We start from the raw sequence: 23461 nt of genomic DNA, 5'->3' as shown, positions 1-23461 counted from the left end.
AATTCATGCACAATAATATGAAATACTATCAGTTAAAAAAAAAAAGAAAATTTGAATTTAATATTTTTCTGTTGTTAACTGTTTAAATATTTTTGAGTCAAATCATTACTTAATAGTTTTTAAAATTTTTTAATCATTTGGTGTGGGAAAATTTCCTTTGTTGCAATGTGTTTAAATGACTCTCTTGGTCTCTGTCCTATTTTAATTGGCTTTAAGGATAATAATGATGTCTTTTTTAGAAATATTAAATTCTTTTATTCTTTAAAAGTACTTCCATTCATTTGTAATAATTCATTAAAAATTTTGTTTTAAGCTTGAAGAACAGAATCAGCATCTCAGGCAACAAAATCAGAAATGTAATGAACAACTTGAATTGTTGAAGAACCGTTTGACTCAACTTTCTCAGCTGAGTTCCCGTTCAAAGCCAAGAGATCGAGCAAGCACAGAGGTATAGTGATGGTTTTTTTTGTTTTGCATTAAATATGAAAATATTTTAAAATACTGTATTATTTTATACATGCATATATGAAAGTATATATATACAGTATACAGTATGTAGATATAATTAAGTAATATTTTATAACAGTTTTAAATTAAAAATATACAAATTTACATTGTAAATTGTTTAAAAAAATCACTTTTGAAGTGTTTGAGTTTATTTTGTCAAAATTAACTACTTATTATCTCTAACTATATTTAATATTTAGATTTATATTTAAGGGGCTGTTCGTAAATGACGTCCACACTTGGAGGGAGGGGGTTGAATTTTGTTGGACGTCCAAAGAAGGAAGGGATTATGGAAACTTGAACAAACTGGAACAAGAGGGGAGGGGGAGTAAAAATTTCAAGAAAAATGAGGATATTATGGACAGTCCCTAATGTAAATTACAGTACTCCTATATCTTTATTCTTATATATTTGAATTATTAAGGAAGGACTTTTTGGAATAAGAGCATTTAAAAAAGGAAATTTTGATAAATCTGATGGTATAGTTTATATTTCCATTTAAGAATATGACAAATTATATATACAGTATACATATAAAATTTAAATTATCTACTAAAATTTACTTCTTTAATTGATAGCAAAAACTGTATTTAAGAAAATTCATTCTTGATTCATAACTTGTGGCATTTTCATTAAAAAGTTAAAATACAGTGGGATTACTTTTTAAGATATGTCAGCTAGGAAAACTTTAGATCTAATACTGAAAATATCCAATATTTAATAACTGTGGTTATTAATTACAGCGGTATCTAAGTACTCCAACTACTCCGAACCCAAACAATTCGGGATTTGAACACATGTTTGAGGAAAAATCACTCCGTGCTTGACTGAACAAACATGACCTGCTAGAACAAATTTTAGGTTAATAACAAATATTTTTATTTTTACTTTAATTTTGTCATACATAAAAATTTCCTATGATAAAAATGAGTATCTAATTTAAAACTAAAATGAAGCTTTAAGGTTGCCTATTCCAAGTTGATGAAATGTTTCAACAATAGGTTACATGTCTGTGACACATTACCATTTGTTAACAATTTCTTCCTGCAGTTTTTTCTTCATCGACAGCTTTTGGGTGCCCTTGAGTTCAAAATTTCCCAGAACAGAACTTTTAAAACCTCATTTGACATGTTCAAAGTTTAGTGTATCTCCCATGTACTTGTTACCAATATACAGTAGACCCCCCTATAATGCTGTTGATAATTCCTTGTTATATGAATTCCATATTGTATGAGTCACTTAGATTTTACAAACATGTGTGCCGGGCTGTGAACGGTTCGCATGTTTGTAAAATCTAAGTGACTTGTACATCATGGAATTCATATAACACAGAATTATCAACAGTGTTAAATTTGTATATATATAACAGTTGTATATATACAACTGTAGTTAAATTTGTATATATATAATATTCGTAATATGAGTATTGATTTTACTAAAAAACGTGAAGTAAAAAGTTTAAAAAATAAGCTTTTAAACAAATAATACAGTCTCACACTAGCAATAATGTGTTACATTTCATAACTTACTTCATCTATGTTAAGTAATGATAGCTGTTAAAAATAAAAACTTTCCATTCAACCCTATAAAATTAATTGTATAAAATGCTCAATGAAGTTTTTCTTGACACTAAGAATTTTTATCTACTTTTTAAAATGGTTTTAATTAAAAACATCAATTTAATTTATACTTTTTAAGAAAAGGATTATTTTAACTTTGCGTATCATTTTCTGCACTACTATTTGATTTTAGTATTCTTTAATTGTATTATAAAAATTGTAAATCTTTATATCAATCATCTGATAATTCATAGTATATTCATTAATATAATATTATGATTTATCAAATTTATTGTTTTACACTAAATATTTAATTAATTAATATTTAAATTCAAACATTAATTATATGTTATTGATGTTTAATTAAATTAATATTTAATTAAACATAAAAAGCTTGCATGTAAATATTTGCATATAGTGTTAGAAATTTCAAAATCTATTAATTTATAAAAATATATAAAATTTTCAATATATTTTACATCTTATAATTTATAAAACTAAAACCAGGATTCTTCAAGAGGAAGTTTTGAAGATAGAGGTGAATCTGATGATAGTTTACCACCAGAAATACCTGAAAGAATATCTCCAACAAGCATTCGACGGATTAGACGTGAACATTCTCTTGGAGAAGAAGGCACAACACTTAGGGAAGCAATTCTTCGTGAAGGACATTGTAATGCAGATTCAGATTCGGATCCACTTTATGCAGCTGTTGATTACTCAAAGAAAAAATCTCATACTCGTTCTGCTCCACCTCGTGTGAAATTGGAAAGGAAAAAATATAATGATGGTAATGCATCTATATTGAGTTCTACAGCATCAGAAGAACAGTGTGATTCTGAAGCTGATGTGCGACATGATTCTAGAGTTGATTCTGGTTCGGTTGATGTGGATACACCAGCATGCTTGACTCCAAGAAGCCCATTAACACCTAATGCTCTTGTTTCTATCTCGGATCCCCCAACTAATGGAGATAGTTCGGATGGTACATCTCCACATTCTGATGGTAAGAGAAAACCTGTACCCCCACCACGCTCACGAGTTCCAGCCAAGCCAAAGGCAAATAACTGCTCTAGTTCTCCAGTTGTTTCTCAGGTACAATCACAGCCAATGGTGTCAAATTCAGAAATGAATGGATCTAAACATGGTGCTTCGTCTTCTTCTAGTGACAATTATGATAATGTGGAATGTAAAATATCTAGTCAGAAAAAAAGCAAAGTTGATCAACATTCTTCCAGTGAAAAGAAAAAAATTGTGTGCGCTGATAATGAAATTCATGATTATGCTGAAATATACACACCAAGTCAAGAGCTTCCAAATTTTCCTTCTCGAGAAAATGGTGATGACTTAGAAGGAAAACCACCAACTCCACCACTTCATCGATTTCCTTCTTGGGTAAGTTAAATTCATAATTTCTAAGTAAACCTAAGTAAATAATTGCATATTTTATAAATCAATATATAAATTATAATTAGATTTTTGATATTTTAATCATACTCATAAGTTTTTCAACTTAATAGCATAAACTGTAGTTTACTTTAAATTTTTTTAGATTTGATAATAGATTTATTTTTATTACATCTATATAATAAAGATACTTTGGTCTCATTAACTGACATGTAATAGTTCAGTAGAAGCAGACTTCTTACAGAGAAATGAAATAGTACCTTTGAAAAGGGACATAAAGTATATGACCAGAAAAATCTGAAATCTTAAAAAAGTCATTTTAGGTCCTATGAGATGTAATTTGGGCTCAATTCAAGCTTTGAATGGCACGGTTGGAAAGGTGTAATTAGTATTTAAAATGTTTTGACTGTATATAGGTATAGGTCATTTCATGAACCTTGGCTGGGGGCTGCATATTACCAAAATGAGCTCTGGAGTATTTAAAGTGAGAGAGTGCTGGTGACCTAAAATATGCTTAAGGTCTGGTTAAATTTATTTAATATGTATCAAACAAACAATATTACTAGATTCTAAAATGGGCTATAATATGGTTTATTACAAAGATATGTAATCCTTGCTACTGTAAACCCCAGCAACATTGCCAAGGTTTTTGAAATATACTATACTTACACAGGGTGGTCATAATTAGTTTCCCTATTTAGAGCATTCTGTAACCTTAACCGATAAGCAGATTCACACTAAATTTTGTATGCAAAAGATGATGCAATAAAAGATTTTGCAAGAAAAAAAAATTAATTCAAAAACTTCCACTAGGGGTGCTTTACAGAAAAATACATAAAACAAACAACAAAAATACAATGACAATGCATTTATTTATTCCACAAGGGACATGTCTTCTGCAGAGACTATTTACTTATATAAGGAATGTTGCTCAATGTATGCCCCATTGTTCAAGTGTAAAATTTGAAGGTGAGGAGCAAATGTGTTCATTGTCTGAACAGCTGACAATAACTGCTGTCCAATGATGCTTTTCATGGCAGTGTAATATTATCCTTTAAGTCTGCCAAAGTTGCAACATTTTCTTGATAAAATATATTCTTTAAATGCCTCCACAACCAGAAATTACACAAATTCAGATCCATGTCATTTTCACTGATTTTATTGTAGTGTTTCAAATAACAGATTAAAATGTCACTTTTAGATCAGTTTTCATTATTTACTGTTACGTTTTGTTTATTTTTCTGTGAAGCACTCCAGTTTTTGAATTTTTTTTTAATCCTTTTCTTCATTCTTTGCATATTCTGTATACAAATTTTGGTGTGAATCCATTGGTTACTGTTATAGAGTGTTCTGAATAGGGAACATTTAATTATGATCACCCAGTATTTTTCATAAGTCAACAACTTGCTTAAATCTTCATGCTGTATTTCCTGTAACAATCACCTACTGGACAATTTTTTAAAAATTTTTTGTGGCTGATTATTGAAGTAAAAAAAAATATCGATGATACAAAGAAAAAAAAAGCATGATTCCAAAAAAGATGTAAAATCAATAAAACTAAAGTAAAACTAGTTAAATTAGAATATCTTGATAAATATATAAAAATAACTTTAATAATGTAATTGATTTACCTTAATTAACTTTGTAAATTTTCACAATTACAATATTAGTAACATTGAACATTGATATTGATATTAACCAGTATTCATTTTTATGACTTTGATATTGGAAAATATTGTTTTAATAGTCATTTATTTGATAATATCAAATACCACTAATATACCAATGAGTTTACCTCACAATACAACTCATATGAGGGATTATTTCAAGGGTACATGTATGTGGGAATCATTGGGTTGTGGGATGTTTATATATATACAATATATATACATATACTGTATATTATAGTTATGTGGGCAGTTATCAGTTATTATAGGAAATATGGTATTTTATTTATACCATTGCACTTATAATTTAATTTATAAAATATTAAAAACTTCAAAATGACCAAAAGTATTAGAAAATAGTCTATGTCAAGGAGAGAATCAAAGCACTAAAAACTACAAAATAGTACATTATACTATTTGAATTGTTTTTAAAATACTTTTGCAACCATCTTTTGTATTCATAATAACAAAAATTGAATAATTATAAGAAAGTAATTTAAGAGGCATAAATTATCATTTACTGGTAATAAAATAAAAATATATTTTTTACTATAACATTTTATGAAACATTATATATTCTTCTTACATTATATTTTATTTGTATTATTAATGTTTTTAATGTTTTCTAATATTAGAGATCAGATTTGGTAGCAATTGCTACTTTTTTCTATATATATTTTAAGCAGACATAACTCTAGAACCTTTCTAAATGAATCATATTGTTCTACTTTTTGCAGATTTGTGTTTTGCTATTTTATTACTACTATCTTTTAGACACATTTTGCTGAATTTTTCTTTAGAAACATAAACTTTTATATTCCAAACATACTTTTGCAACAAAAAGAGTTCATGCAATTTACCAATTGATGGCACTAATTTTACTAATTTTCTTAGTGCAAAGTTGGATCTATGGATAGTTTCTACAGAGGAAATAAAGACCAGAGACACACTCCCACTTCTTTATGTGCACCTTCACAAATTCATCCACAAATTCAATATGGTTATAACATATGAATGGACAACTTTCTTAAAAGCAAAATAATATAGAATTGTATTGAATATGCAAAATACAGTTGTTACTTGCTATGCTTGCAGACTCATAACAAAGATGTATAGTGAGAAAAACAACCTCTGTACCTGCAGCAATAAATAAACTATTCAGTAATTTGCTTATAATTGCACTGCTATGTCTGAGCAGTGACCTCACTGAATGTTTGGTCTTTATTTTGATCTATGGTAGACTGCTACCATACCATCTCTATGTAATATTTACTTTATACTATATACCTAGATATAGAGAATTTTAAGCACTAGAAAAAATTTTAAAATAAATGGGTACTTCTCGGCAACCATTGTGCTGTGAATTAATAATGTGTTAATATTACTATTATTTTATATAAGTAAGATGTCCAAGAACTTTAATATCAAAATGCTTATAACAGTGATCAGGCCATTAAAAATTCACATTACAGTTTTCTTATTGATATTAAAAATTTGAACTCATTGAACAAATTGGACTGATCAAAACAGTTCAAAAATGATTGTTTCAAAATCTCCAGAACATAAAATTTATTAGAAAAATATTGGATACAAAATTGCACTAGAGTATAATGCAGTACTATATGATGTATGATTAAATATGGATCCAAATATCATTGCTGTATTTAATTGCACCTCTAGCAATAGGTGATGTTGAGAGATCATTTTCATTACATAATTGATATTGTGAATGAAAAATGTAATAGATTTACTGAAAAAATGTGATATAATATATGTATATAATGATATTCTCTTTCTCTCCATAATAGTAACTTTAACATAAATTAATACAGTAGTATAAAGTAAATTATAATAAAAAGTTTAGATATTAATACTATATGTCATATTATACAGAGTGCTTCAAAAAATATTATCCATATTGTATGGATGGATGTAATGTGGCAGGTTAATCTCTGCATAGTTGTCCACTGTGTGCAAGAACTCACAACTAACTGGGGTGTTCTCTAAGAGGTAGAACCCTATTATCTCTGCTGCTGTAACTGCTGCTTTCTCTGTATAAGTGTTAACGTTTTTTGAAGCACTCTATATAATACTATTTATTATATTAAACATAAAATAAATAAAAGTTAAAACAATAAAGGAATTACAGAGGTTTAATTCAATATTCAGTGCTTTCTAATATATGTGAACAATAAAGATTTATTTTTGAATTTGCTACTTTTTACTATTATTGAGATTTTTATTGCTGCTTTTTCGGTTTTATGCAGTTACAAAAGCCGATTTTCAGTTATTATAATTTAATATTCAACGAATACTTCCAAGCCTTGGTAACGTTATGAAAGTTGTTTTTTTTTAGAAATCGCTCTCGATGCAATTACCAACATCCATTGCCTGTTAATTAGCAGTTTTAACAACACACAAGGTGATTAAGAAAAAACCTGGCCACCTAAATGACTGATGATAAATATGAAAACGAGTTTAAACCGTCCGTGTATTCTGTAAGCCTATTTTTGTATCACATCATTTTCACTTTCATTCTGAATTTGGTAAATTTGATCGAGAATTCTTAGTTTCTCAGTATATAAGAAATAATTCAGCGGAGTTTTGGGTATGTTTAATTTTGACCACAGCACAGAGAACTAATTAATTGAACTGTTTAATAACTAGAACAATTTCTAAACACTTAAGCTCATTTTCTATTCCACAAAACTAAAGTGATGTAATAAAAACATTGCTTTAGTTTTGTAGTAACAATTTGGTTTATTTATGTTTTCTTATACAGTATTTATAGTACTGCATACTCTTCACCAAACGGCCACCCCGTTATGGACCCGACCGAACCCATAATGGACTTGCTAAAAAAAGCCCTCTTAGTGCCCACAGGGCGGAAAAAGTTTAAAATACTGTATAATTTGACGTGCGTAAATGATTTTTTTTTGGTGCAAGGAAGTTTCAGTAAGTTGTAATTATGGTACTCTTATTATTGTTTACAACACCGGCTGCAAGCAGTTTTTATACAAAGTATTGTTAACTTTTCCAGTCCAATAATTTTGTTACATTTGTATCGATTGCATTCCGCTTTTTCTTGGTCTTCCGATCTGATACGACTACACAATATCTAGTGCGCCTAATATCGCCTAGTGGGCGTAAATTGGATGCACTGGTGGGCAGATATAGGCACCACTTTCTTGATACGCTATTTGTCACTGTTTTTTACGTTTTTACCACATTGCGCTCGCCATTACATCTCCCTGCCTACGGTACTTCTTTTTAGATGTTTGCTTTCTTATTGCCCATCGCATAGTCCTCAGTAGTGCACAACAGTTAGAGTAGGCGGAACATGGTACAGTTACCCTAAACTTATTGACAAGAAAATATGTTTCAAACATTCAGGTTTTTTAAAACAAATTTTTGTTTCTTCTCAATTTTCATTAATTCATTAGTTATTAAATTTTTGTGTTTGTAAATTCACTCAAGCAAGTAGTCGTCCAGTTCTTGAGATACAAACTATGTGTTTCTTTTAAATTTGTTACATTTGTATTATCAATGAAGATTGTTTAAAANAAAGCACAAAATAAGGAAAGTCAAAGATGGAAGAAACAAATATTAAATTTTTGGCTTCAGTTATTAAGTCATATTTGATTTTTTTTTTTTTTTTTTTTTGAAATTTGAAATGTTCGTAAATGAAGAGTTAGCAATTTTCTGATCCAAAATACATTGATATTATCATAGTGGCCCAATCAATAATTGCAACTATGAAAAAGCCAGATTTCTTTGTTTAGATATTTTTTTCTTTTTGATCTATATAAACTGTTTTTGACTTTAGAAAATCCTGCCCAGAGAATCAGTTCTATCTGCTATGTAACTTTCACATTGATTAAAACTTGTATTAATCAGTTGAACAAAAATCACATTAAACAAGGGACAAGTTGTATTAATCAGAATTTTGTTCTAATAGAATATTGCAAAGTGAATATGAAAATTGGCCACTCCTTTAATATAACTTTATTAAAGTTTAAATAACAAGTATAATGACATAAATATATTACAGTGGTTATGAATAGAGCTGGACAATATTTCAAATACTCGAGGAATATTTTGTATTTTATTTGAAATACTTTTGCTAGGATATTCAAATCATTTTTATTTTAAAATACTAAAAATTATGTAAAATACTGTACAATATTTGAAGTATTAAATGCTTTAAATATTCCAAAATACTTAAAGCATATCAAAGTATTTTAATGTTGTAATGTTTATGAAATACTGGTATTTATGCTCTTTTAAATATCTGTTTGATTTGTCATCTATTATTGTGTCTACTTATTCAGATATCCCTTATACAACATGGTATTTCTACAACATGATTTTGCTCTAACACAGTTCAAATATTGGAGATATCCCCTGTACAACACCACTTCCAGTTTCACTCTTACAATGTCTAACATTGAAATCCTCTGTACAAAATTTCACAATTTTTAAGTAAAAACTCCATTATTCAATAATCTTTTATTGAAGTAAGCACATGTGTCATCTCAAATTTGCTTACAGATTTTACAATATTGAAAGTTTCAATTTGTTTTGTGCCTTTCATCAGTTTACTTTAATAAAAACTAATAATGCAATTTGTTTCTTTCTTGTCCTAGCTTTCTTATCAATTTGGTGTTGTCGTTGCTTTCAGACTTTAGCCTTTAAGGCTGTCACTGTGTTTGATTTGTTTATATAGATTAATTTTTGTATTTACTAAAATTTATTTAAACATTTTTAGGTAAGTGTTATTAAACTTTTTTAACCATATGTAAGTAATCATTCATAAAAATGACAAACAAAATACTCGTAAGAGCTGTATCTCAGTACTTGAACTTTTCACAACTTGAACAATTTGGTATTCAAACACAAATTCTGAAAAAAAAATTGTTTAGTACTCAACTGAACAAACTTGACTCACTAGAACAAATTTTTGATTAATAACATATTTTTATTTTGCCATCCATAAAAAAAATGATAAAATGAAAGAAATGAAGACATTTCTGATCAAAATCAACAAAAAAAGTGCAGAAGATGACGATACTTTGTAAAAAGAAAACTCACTTGTTTTACTAATATTAAGATTAGCACGTAATACAGTACAGTGGGTGATCGGTTAATGAACATAATCCGTTCCAAGACTTTGTTTGCTATCCAAATTGTTCGTTAATCGATCACCCACTGTACTTTTAATTGTGATTGTTAGTTAATTATTGATTGGAAATAAATTATTGATTGCTTTAATAAACATATTTCACTGACTAATGAAAAAGAATAGCATATTTTTGCTAACTTTTGGAACCTAACTCCGTGTTTTGCATTAGTCCTTTGTTTCATATATCACGGATTCGCATAATAGCACTTTTTTGGAATGTAACTGCCATGTTATACAAGAGATACCTGTATTTAAATTGCATTCTTTCGCGTTGTTTTTATTTTATTCTTAATTTTATAAATGAAAGTAACAAAATTATGATCAATAGTAAAATTCTTTCTCAAAAAATTGTCTTTCAGACGATTCACATTATGTAGTTAATAACTCAAGGCAAAATACACAAATTGGTTAAAACTTAAAGTGTAACAAATTGGTTAAAACTTAAAGTGTAATATAGCCAAATTTATGTGGTCAAGTTTGAAAATTGAAAATTATAAAAATAGTCCTTTTTAAAATATAAATTATCTTAAATAACTCAATGAACTTTATTTGATCACAAAACTTTGTCAATTTGTTCAAAAACTTATCTCAAGAAAACAGTATTACTGTAAAATAAAATTATTGCTGGTAGTATTGTTTTTTTTAGAAAATCTTCAAATTTATTTTTTCTTTCTGCACATATACTACATATGCATATGATTTATATTTCAAAACAGTTCTGATGATGTTAAATTTATGTCATCTTTTCCTAGTTACTAACAAAAAATGAAAGTTAAAAGTATTCTTTTTATACCATTTCAATTTTTTAAAGTAATCACCTAATAAAAATGCATAATTTTCAGAAAAGTTTTTAGAAAATCAAAATGTTTTAATTTTGTAATTATTAAAAAGTAGATCAATTTTAAAATTACTATTGTACTTTTAACATATATCAAATCGATACTTTTAAGAATTTCAAATACATTTAAGTACTTCAAATTTCATCATTACAAATATTTTTATTTATTTTAAATAATTTCAGTGTTTCAAGTACTTATGAAATGTTTTCAAATACACTCTGACTTACGTTTGTATATCTATTTGATTTTGCAATATTGAACTTTAGTATCAAGTGTTTGTACTGTACTTGAAACATTATTTTGTCAAACTCTGATTGTGAGATTATATATAAAATTTCATGAATATAACAGGATTATTCTTGTTTTATATACATGTAAATATTAATAAGTCATTATTAAATTATTAGTTCATTATTCATAATGGCTGGCATTATGAATAATGACCTATTAATCACTTGGCCCATAACATATATATAACATTAGTTACATCTTTGCAATTCTAAAACATCTCTAAGAAAACAATGACTACATTGTTTGAAGCACGTATTCTAATTTCAAATTGGAGTGATAGTGATAATTTTTATTGGCTCTTATAAACATCGTTTTTTTCTGTTCAGAATTTTATCTATATCTTTTTTCTTCTACTTATTATTCATAGATAAAATTTTTTAAATGGTTAAAAACTCTTTTTGAAAATTTTTCCATTAGATGAGAATATCAGATGGCTCTCTCTTAACAATAATTTTATGAATAGGTTCATAATTTGCCAACTTGTTACTTAGGTCAACCTATCTTCAGATAGATTCTATTTTGAACAGGTTATATTTCATCCTTTGCTTATAAATTTTTTATTCTTGCCTTTTCAAAATATTAATCTAAACCATCTTCTTCCATTAATGTATTTCCTCAAATATCATATCATTTTCTTTCCTTTTTCCATAATTATCTTTAATAAATATGCATAACATCACACTTAAAATTAAGAAATATTTACTGATGTTTTCATCTGTTTATAACAGACATCTTCAAGCACATAATGCAGAACAAAATGGCTACATTAAAATCGAATGCGTTTTTATGCACTATTTACAAATTCAAATTCAAATTGTTACTGGAACAATGTATGTTTATAGTTGAAAATTATTTTTCATATACAGTACAAAATGATTTAAAATTATTTTCCAAACAGAATACTATTTAGTTTAAGATAAATTTTGTAATAACTTACAAAAGGAGTTAAATTAATTTTCTGAACAATTATGTAAAATTGTATCTGCATGGTCTAGTGAGATGTATATGAGAAAGCTTTATGACAGTTCAAAGAAAGTGCACCACACTGTAGGTAGTGTGTCCATGTCTGTTATAAACAGATGAAAATGTTAGTAAATATCTCATAATTTCAAGTGTGCTAGTATTAGTTGTTGTGTATGTTTATTCTATTCTGTATTGGAGAATTATTTTTAATATGCTTTGTTATTCTTAATGATTTTTATAGTACAATTTATTTTCTTAAAGAAATTACATTTTTTCTCATATTATAACTTTAAAGACTTACTTTCATTTCATTACTGAAAGAAAACAAATTAATAATTGAATATTTTTATCAGTGCTCACAGAAACTCTATTCATATATCTGCTATTATCACTTTACCAGTAAAAATAAGATTTTTTTCCTATTAAATTTTTATTATTATACTTTAAATCAGTAGCAAACAGATAATGTGTTTATGTTTAAATAAAATTTTTGCTAGAAAAAACAAATGCAATATAACTTCTTTGGATTTAATACAAAGCTATCAATTACTGTTTTGAAAAGTTAATTAATTAATTATTTTTTAAAAACTAGTAAGACTAGGAAAACAACAATGTTTACTTTTGAGAATGACAAATTTTTGCAAATTTTTTTGACCATGGAAACTGTTAGATCACTTCAACCATAATATGCAAAGTCTTGTTCATTATATGTATTGACTGTTCATTAGTTGTAAATTTTTATTTTTTTGTAACCTACTTTCACATTTTAAATATAATGATATTAACTGAAGAACCATTGTCCATAATAAATGGAGCTTTGTCTCCATTGATAGTACTAGTAGTTACAATTGATTTTTATTTGTTTCATTCCAACATATTTCAATTATTATCTTCATCAAAACTTATTTCATATTTGTGTCTTTTATTTGATTCACTAGATTGAAGCAGAGTAGCTTGTGTCTTGCAGTGTTTAGTATAGATTTCTGCAGTTTTGTTTCTGAAACAGATCAATATATAGTATATTAATGAAATGATCTAGCTTTCTGTATTTATTGCTTGCTTTGTCTTTAATTATAATGCAATTTTGCTTTCATACTTTTTCAAGCTACATTTATATAATGTATCAAATCTGGACTGCTGATTTATTTGTTATGCCTGTTTTAAAACTTAGAAAGTACTATTAACTTATTAATTCCATTTTTTTTTTTTTTCTAATAGCTAGTTTGTCTTCATGAATTTCACTTGTTTATTTGTTCATTCTTGATTTCATACCAATGATAAAATATTTTCTAGCTTTAACTTTTGTTTCATTAAAAGTTGTCAACAAAGTTTATTGCTGAAACAATATTTAATGATTTGATTCATAATAGTTTTATCCATTTATTCTTTCCAATTATAAAACAAAGTCTGGTACTGAAGTTGAGTAATAAATTCATCCATACATTTAGTATCCATTTGTGTAATGGACTGAAACATATGACATTCATAAGTGAGGTTATGTTGTTTATATCAAATTGCTTCTTGCAAATTAGGAGATCTTGATAAATAATTGTATTTATATATAATATCTTAAAGTGTTCTTTTCAATTTGTCACCTCACAGTAAAAGTAAAAGATTGTTCCTAATGACATCATCCATAATATCCAAAACTAGAAAAACTTTCTTTCATGCCTTTTATCTATCACTTTTGTTTTCATTAAATCTAGTAAACTTGATTAATGATGATGATGTCTGGATAAACATGACAAACTAAGTTCAAAGTTTGTCAAATTTTTAGAAAAGAAAAAGTTAAAAATTTTCTTTTCTCTAATGTTTCACATGGAGATTGAGGATTTTATTCTCAACATTTGATAAATTATAAATTCATTACCAATTTATAATATTCTTAAATAAAAATCAATAATGTTTCAATCACAACATATGAGTATTGATGTAGCATAATCAATTACTGTTACTGTTATATTATTATTATTATTTATTGTAAGTACTTTAGGGTTTGTCTATATTGATAACTGATTGATAACATTAAGAAAGTAAGTAAGGAGAAAAAAGGCAGAACTACAGAGTTTTAGGAGTCAAGACTTTTTTGGAAAAATATTCTGAGATCACTCCGTATCATCATCAGCCTTAAATATTCCAAAAAAAGAAATTTGAATGATAATATATATTCAAAAACAGAAATTCAAACAAGAACATCTAGCATTTACTATTGAGCATTTTAGAAAGTTTGAATGTATGGACAATTTTTAAATAAATCAGAGCTTTTTGATTTAGACAATTATATGTAAAAATAATGTTTTTAACACATAAGCATCAAGTATGTAAACTAAATAATTAACACAGTGATAAAAGTAACAAACAAAAAATAATAATAACATAACTATAAAATACAGAAAAACAATCTAAATGAGCAATTATTTTATTGTGGCATCATTATAATTTCAGGCTGCAATTTTTAATCATATTTTTTAAATTTATTTAATTTACAATATACAGTATTCTCTCAATTATAGTAGTTTTTCCCCTGTACATCACACTTTTCCTGTTAACAATAGAGTCATGCTGGTCATCTAGTTAATTCTATCCTGGAGAAAATTTTTGAATTGAAATAATGTGATTACCAGTTCAAACTGGGGACATTCATATATAGTTAATCAGAGCTTCTTGGCCCTAAATATTCTATATCTGGTTTATCTGTCTAATTTCATTCTCGAGATTAAGGAAGTTCAGACCAGAACAGGATGCGAATGGGAATTTATAGGTCTGCAATTTGAAAATTGAAGCCCAAAAACAAATAGATTAAACTAAAACATTTCAAAACTGTTGAACAGCATCCTTATCAGTCTTGACTTCTGATTAAAGTATTTAATCAGAATCTGAGGTGAATCTGATTTAATCTAAGGTGATGGTATTTAAGTTATACAAAAAAAAACAAAAAAAGATAGAGTTAATATAAAGCTAAAAGTAACAATATTTGTCAGATATAAATCACTTATTTTGGTAACCTAAAAAGAAATAGATGAATAAACAAATTTGTTATGTTCTTCTAATCTGACATTCACCAGAGGTTGAGAATTCATATATGTACAACAGATAAAAGAAATAAACTAGAAGAGCTAAAAAAGTTGAAAAAGATGTTCTTGCTGAATGGATATCCTAACAGAATAATAGAAAAGTGGATAAGAGAATATACAAAAAACAGATATATGGTAAAATTTAATGAAGAATTAAAATATACAGTATTTCTTTTCTGTATATTAAAAATAACTTTAAGAAATGTAAAAAAATTTTTAGAAAAGTATTTTATAAAATTAGCAGCCAATTTAAAAAATAAATTTAAAGAATTTGTATTTGCTAAACATAATAAAAAGAAACAAAATACACTGAAAAAATTGGGTGTTGTTTACAAGATATTGTGTACATGCAAAGATAAAGTATATTACAGTGGTACCTCAGGTTACGAACGCCCCAGCATACGAAATTTTCAGGATACGACATGAAATTCGAACATATTTTTGCTCCACGATACGAACAAAAACTCACCATACGACGTTACATTAGTTCGCATTTTTCATTTGTTTTTCTTACTACAGTTATATTTTTTAATGTATTACTTGGCTTTAATTTGAGTATGTTTTTCGCGTTGGAACGAATTATTTGGTTTTACGTGTAATCGTATGGGGAAAAATGATTCACCTTACGACATTTTCATGATACGATCTCAGTTTCGGAACGGATTAATTTCGTATCCTGAGGTACCACTGTATATTGAAGAAAGAGAATTAGAGAAAAGGATAAAGGAAGGTATAAAAGGAGGATATGAGGCATCAATTCAGTTAAAAAATACTCAATCACCTTGGTTTATACATTGTAGTAATAATAATTGTACAGTTAATAATGATAATACAGTATTAAGATTGCATTTTTAGAACATGATATATATTTATAGATATTTTAAGAACATGTTGCAATTAAAAATAATGATAATTTAATTAATTTGAATAATGGAATGTTAGTAGATGACATCTGGAATGACGTCATATTATATAGGAATAAAAATACAATATTACATGATGCGGGATGATTGTTACTGTGATTGATGCATAGTATTGAGAGAAAGTAACTCTGTCACAGATTATACTTGTGTAAGTTCTTTGTTTTTTAAATTTTGTATTTTTTAACAAGTATAAATTAGAAAATAGTATTTTATTATCTGTAGACTGTAGAACTCTAACTTGGTGAAAACTCCAATCCAAAATGCATATAAATAAAAGATCTATGAATTAAAATTGTCTTTTGGATGTTTCTTGACCTCTGATGAATGTCATATTAGAAGGACATAACAAATTTGTTTATTTGTCTATAAACCTGTTTTTATTGGCTACCAAAATAAATAATGAGTTAAGTTTGTTACAGAGAAGTAGTTACATCTGAAAGCCCGAGCAAAGTGATAAAAGCATCCATATCTACATGGCCAATTCTTTGCTTTCTCTCCATTTATTTAGCAAAGGGAGATTATACATTACTATAGCTAGTTCTTTGGCTGTTCTCAAAGGAAAAATCTTGCATCTGTTAGAACCTTCCTCTTAACAGGAGATGCTGTTGGTTGGTTAAAATCTCTTTGGATATGATCATTATCATTTGCTCAAATTTTTTGTAGTGTTCTTTCAGTCTAGTTTCTAGGGTACTGCAAGTGCTTCCCATCCTACCATCTTTGACCAGAACCTTGTATATCCTATTTTGATATTCTTTAGAAAAAAAGCTCTTTATCACTCTTAATGATGTCATATAAAGTGGGTAGCCAGATCATTGATATGTTTTTTTTATTTCTGAAGTGTTTAGATAGAATACCAGGTACTTCCAGTTTCACAATGTTGAGATTAGCTGCCCAATTGTCTTTGGCATGTGTGCTCTCTGTAGTATAGAAAAGCTGGCCCTTGATATTACTGGACAGGTTGTGGATGAGCTGATGAGGATAGCCATACATTTCTGCAATTTACACAATTCTTCTGATTGTTGTGGATCAAAATAGAAGAGCTGGATGTAAAAGAGAGCAAAAGGCTGCAACTTTGTACTTAAAACAGTGTGGGAGCTTTAGTAGATGTAATTTGGCATAACTGGAGATTTTTTTCACACACTACTGTCCTGGTTTGTAAAATTATTCTGGCGTATTTTTTAAAAATATCTGTTTTTATCTCTTTTATTTTAGTTTATGCAGTTTTATTTAACATTAAAGAAATGTAAATTTGCACATTTTTCTTAGATGTTTTCATAGTTCATATTAAATGCATTCATTATAGTTAAAGCAATAATCAATCAGGATTTTGAAATCATTTGTGTATAAATCAGGTTTTGGCTGGTATGATCAGCCAATATCTGTAAGTCAGGTTATTTGAAAAGGGAATTGATAGAAGAAAGAGAAGATCCAAAAGATTGATTATGAAACTGAAACTGAGTCAGAAGAATGGGAGATTATAGAAGATAATCATGATGAGATATGATGACTTTTTTATAGAAGATAAGAATAGTGGAACAAAATTGATCTATTAAGAATGTAGTAAAAATATCTTCAAAAAACACAATCATATAATCACTAAATGTGTCATGTGTGAAGGTGAGCAGTAGATGAAGGTGGAGTGACCTATTTTTACTTATTTAGATGCTATATAATGGCATTTGTTCAATAAAAAGTTCTAAGATTAACTCCCTCTTTTGTTTTCTTCATATTGTCAAAAAAATTAAATATTGGAGAATATGAGGTAATATTACATATGAAGTGTAATAGCTGCAATGTGTTCTTCTTATGAAACTCTAAAAGGCTCACTCAGTGAAAGGTTAAGCATACATGCAAGTTACATCTCATTAAATAGGGAAAAGTAGCAGCTATACAAAATAATCCTGAATTATATCTCACTTTTAAATGGTTCTCTGAATTACTCATCTTATTTTCATTTAAATTACATTAAAATAAAAGTAGCAATAAAATATTTTAAATTAATTTAAAAGTGCTAATTAAATAATAGCACTTTTAAATTGATTTAAAAGTTGTTCATTCCATTGCCAACCTGATCAAACTCACAATGGGCCTGAAAAAAGGCTTACTTAGTGCTCAGAATGCAATAAATAAAAAAAGAAGTGGTACTTTCAAAATTTGGAAGTTTTATGGACATTTTAGATATTTACTTATGTAGTACATTTGGACTATCTCCATGAGAAACAGGTCCCTATTTAGGTGTTAGATACAGCTGAATTAATCATGCACCTTTAACAGTGGATGGAGTTTAACCTGAAAAACTCCACATGGCTAGTCTGTTGATTAGGAACAAAGCCATGACAAACTACCAGTGTTCTATCCACTTAACCACCAGTGTGCCTGAGTTACGGGAAAGGATTATTTCTTTGATTCATAAACAATAATGCATTGTACTAAAGAAAGTTCATTTTTGTAACAATCCAATAGCAATTATTTGACTTCCAAAAAGTAAATCATATTTTATTATCAGTTAGATTCTACAGTTAATCAAACATACTATTTTCTGATGCTAGTATCTCAGAAGTGCAGTTTTTATACACATACTGTTTCAAATGTTCAAGCAAGAATTACAGTTCCCACTATGACAAAATTTTAGCCTTACTCACTCTTTTCAACAGATAATTTCAGATTAGCACTAATGTTTGAGAAGTCTTTTTCGGGTCTTTACTGTTGAAAATTCAAATAGTAAGGGAGATTCTAGTTCTGGAATGAATGCTTCTTAAATCTCCCCAGGGCCTAGGCACATATGTTTAATGGTTAAACAACCCAGTTTGGTAGAAATAATACGGTATTAAGTCTATTATTTAAAAGAAATGATAGTGAATAATCTGTTTTCCTTCTGTTATAAATTAGTATAATTTTATTCTAAAAAAATTTCTTAAAAAATTCAGTATTAGTAATTTTCTTCTTTTCTTGTATCTGAAAAACTAAAATCTACATATTCTTTATGAGTTTTTTAAAATCTTCAATTATTTTTATGTCACCATTTAAAAAAAGTTAATATTATTCATTTAACAATTGTATTTTTGTTTAAAAGTGACATAAAATAAATTTTTTCTGATAAACAGCTTCATATAATTAATCATTTGTTGTTAATCTAGAATACTTTCAAAGAAATTTTTTCTTTAAAGTTAATGATATCAAGTTATTTTTATGATAAATGTAAAAATGAGTCTGTATTCAAATTAAAATGTTTATATTTATAATAAATAAAATACAGATCTGAATATATAGACTAATTCTTTTTTAAATATGAAATTACACACACACACACACACACACACATATATATATATAATATATCCATTGTCTAATTAATAATTGTCTAGTATGACAACAACATTCTAACACTACTTATTGCTTTCATTGATTAGTTGTCATGCAGATGTTTTGTTCTCATGAGAATTCCAATTACATTTTTCACTAGCTAGAAAAGTTATGTAGTGTTACTTCATCTTTTGTTCTATCCATGTTCTTAAGATCCAAATTAATTATATATCCTTTCCATTTTTGTGTTTAGGCTGAAATTGTTTAACTGAAACAATTTAACAAATGACTTTCATTTTGACTATATTAGCATTATCACATCTTTGTTGTTTCCTTTGTAACAAATTTTCCCTGTGCTATTCTTTATTTTATTTTCAGAATTTTAATAAATTTATAGTAATAACTGTATATTTTCTTTGATTGTTTCAATTATGACAGAACATATATTTGATGTAGTTTGAATGGGGCATTTTCTTCTTAATGGAATTTGATTTTATAGTAGTATGTACAGATTTATTTATTGTTTATATACATATAATTTTTAACAAATAAAATTTTTATATCATAAAATATTTTTTGATATAAAAATTTTATTTGTTAAAAGTACTTCTCAGTTATGATTTTTTAATAGCTGATGCATTTCATGTTATTTATTCTGTAAAATATAATGTATTAAAATATTTAATTTTTATTATCAAATTCATGACAACTTTTTTTTAAATCTGGTTAAAAATTTGTTTAAAAATCTTGTTAAAAATTTTATAACTTGTTAATTGTTTTTTATTTTGTTTTATTTCTAAAATGACAATATTGAGAAAAATGTAGAAAAATATTCAAGTAAAGATATAAGAGGCAACAATACTGTAATAATGTTAGTCAGTTTATTTTATCTTATAATCAAATATTATTATTTTTTTTATTGAAAATAATTTTAGATTATTGAATCATGTATTGATAATAATAATTATTACTGCTATTATTTAATTTGAATTATTACATTTATGAAAAATAAATTAGAAATAGTTTATGAAATTTTTAAATTCTTTAACTTNATTGATTAGTTGTCATGCAGATGTTTTGTTCTCATGAGAATTCCAATTACATTTTTCACTAGCTAGAAAAGTTATGTAGTGTTACTTCATCTTTTGTTCTATCCATGTTCTTAAGATCCAAATTAATTATATATCCTTTCCATTTTTGTGTTTAGGCTGAAATTGTTTAACTGAAACAATTTAACAAATGACTTTCATTTTGACTATATTAGCATTATCACATCTTTGTTGTTTCCTTTGTAACAAATTTTCCCTGTGCTATTCTTTATTTTATTTTCAGAATTTTAATAAATTTATAGTAATAACTGTATATTTTCTTTGATTGTTTCAATTATGACAGAACATATATTTGATGTAGTTTGAATGGGGCATTTTCTTCTTAATGGAATTTGATTTTATAGTAGTATGTACAGATTTATTTATTGTTTATATACATATAATTTTTAACAAATAAAATTTTTATATCATAAAATATTTTTTGATATAAAAATTTTATTTGTTAAAAGTACTTCTCAGTTATGATTTTTTAATAGCTGATGCATTTCATGTTATTTATTCTGTAAAATATAATGTATTAAAATATTTAATTTTTATTATCAAATTCATGACAACTTTTTTTTAAATCTGGTTAAAAATTTGTTTAAAAATCTTGTTAAAAATTTTATAACTTGTTAATTGTTTTTTATTTTGTTTTATTTCTAAAATGACAATATTGAGAAAAATGTAGAAAAATATTCAAGTAAAGATATAAGAGGCAACAATACTGTAATAATGTTAGTCAGTTTATTTTATCTTATAATCAAATATTATTATTTTTTTTATTGAAAATAATTTTAGATTATTGAATCATGTATTGATAATAATAATTATTACTGCTATTATTTAATTTGAATTATTACATTTATGAAAAATAAATTAGAAATAGTTTATGAAATTTTTAAATTCTTTAACTTTATTTATTAAAAATATGAAAATTAAACTGCTAATTTTTGTAATAAAACTGTCATGTTGAATTATAAGAAAATAGTTTCATAAATTGTACAGTATATCACATATTGTATCTTACACAGTTAAATGACTTAAAATAATCTTTTAAATTTTGCATTGAGTTTGAAAATTCTTTCAAATGAAAATTAAAATAAAGACACTTGAATAATTTTGTTTTCAAAATGTATTCTGATAATATATATTTGTGGTTTATTGCGATGGAGATAGAACTCTAAAAATATTTAAAATAAAAAAATGACTGTAAAATAGTAAGAATGATGATGGTTCTTTGAAATTTGTGGAATTTGTGAGAAATCTTTGTAAAATCCCACAAATCTCAAAGAACCATCTAGTTCATTTTCTTGAGAAAGTTTGTACCATACAGCCTGTATATTCTTAAGTGATAAATCTGATGTTTCTCCTTTTTAGGCAGAGAAACTGTAGCACTGCTCAATAATTTGGTATAACTGTAAAAGTAACTCATTTCCTTCTGTTGATGAGTCGGCCATAATTGATTTAACCACTAACATGATGGCACTAAAGTTGTCAGACTTGAAGATGCAATTTACAGTATTTTATCTGCCATTTAAAATTATCACATTTGAGCTAAAATTCTCATACATGTACCAACATACATATATAAAAATATGAATCTTGGTTCTTTCCCAATTGAAGGAATCTGAGAACATCATTCTAGTTTGCTTCAATCATTTGTAATAAAATGCATACAATGTCTTCAGCATATATATTGATGTTAGACAAGTATTAAATATTTAAATGTTAGTATATTTTGTAATTGCAGACAATTAATTTTTGTGGATTCTTAGTCTAGATTACATTTTTAATTAGGATCTTTTGTTTAGTACATTTAAATTATATTTATTGTTGAGCTGTAATTTTCAAATTGTGGACCTATACATTCCCACTGTACATCTGTCCATCCATCCTTTGTTAATTTAAAGAACAGAGTTAGATGCATGAAAATTGAGACAGATAGAAAAAGCTTATTTTTAAATTAAAATATAATTAAAAATTGCAGCCTGGCATTGTGATGATGTCACAATAAATAATTGCTCATTTAAATATTAAAGCCAAATTACATAGTTATTTAAAAACTAAACTATAATTTTTAAAGTTCTATTATAAGCTTTTTAATTTAAAACAGAAATAAAACATTTTGAAAAATTTGAAAAATTCTGCAAAATAATTCTTCAGTCAAATTACAAGAATTTTATCATAGATTTTAAGATGGATAATTATATTATTCAAATATATTCTGTAGGATAAATATTGATTATAGCATTTACATTATTGAATTATGTAAATGGTTGCTTTCTAAATAAAATATAACAATAATGCCAATTATGAAAATTAATTTTTTTTGTAGAAAAATCATAATTAATCAAAATTTAAATGTCAAAATTATTGTAAGACATAGTAACAATAATAATAATTTCATAATAGCAATTTTATATTTTTATTTTTTTATTGCATTATTTATTTCTGATTTTTGAAAGTGTCTACATCAGGATTCTGAGAAAATTTTTCTGTATTTTTCAATATTAATTAAAATTAAGCATAGCTTTTTAATCAATAAAGTTAATTTTTTCAGCACATTATAAATTATATCTAAAAAAAGGCCTTAGATATATTTTGCATAATTTTTAGTTTAAATATATTAATTTTATCTGTTTTAACATTTCAATA

The 23461-nt window shown here is 26.4% G+C and overlaps 1 protein-coding gene across 1 annotated transcript in view; it reads left to right on the top strand.

Annotated features, from left to right (window-relative positions):
* The window catches only part of LOC111621887 (uncharacterized protein CG43867-like), a 243537-nt gene that overhangs the window by 72788 nt on the left and 147288 nt on the right, over window positions 1-23461 (top strand). Inside the window, exons 6-7 of the mRNA XM_023364145.1 lie at window positions 314-448; window positions 2574-3461. Coding sequence (XP_023219913.1) covers window positions 314-448; window positions 2574-3461 — 1023 coding nt within the window. The remainder of the gene's footprint in view (window positions 1-313; window positions 449-2573; window positions 3462-23461) is intronic.

Source organism: Centruroides sculpturatus, unplaced genomic scaffold (genome assembly GCF_000671375.1).
Source record: "Centruroides sculpturatus isolate CEXI.00-Female unplaced genomic scaffold, Cexi_2.0 scaffold14, whole genome shotgun sequence".
NCBI classification, from domain to species: Eukaryota; Metazoa; Arthropoda; class Arachnida; order Scorpiones; family Buthidae; genus Centruroides; species Centruroides sculpturatus.
This window is presented reverse-complemented; position numbering and strand designations above follow the sequence as displayed.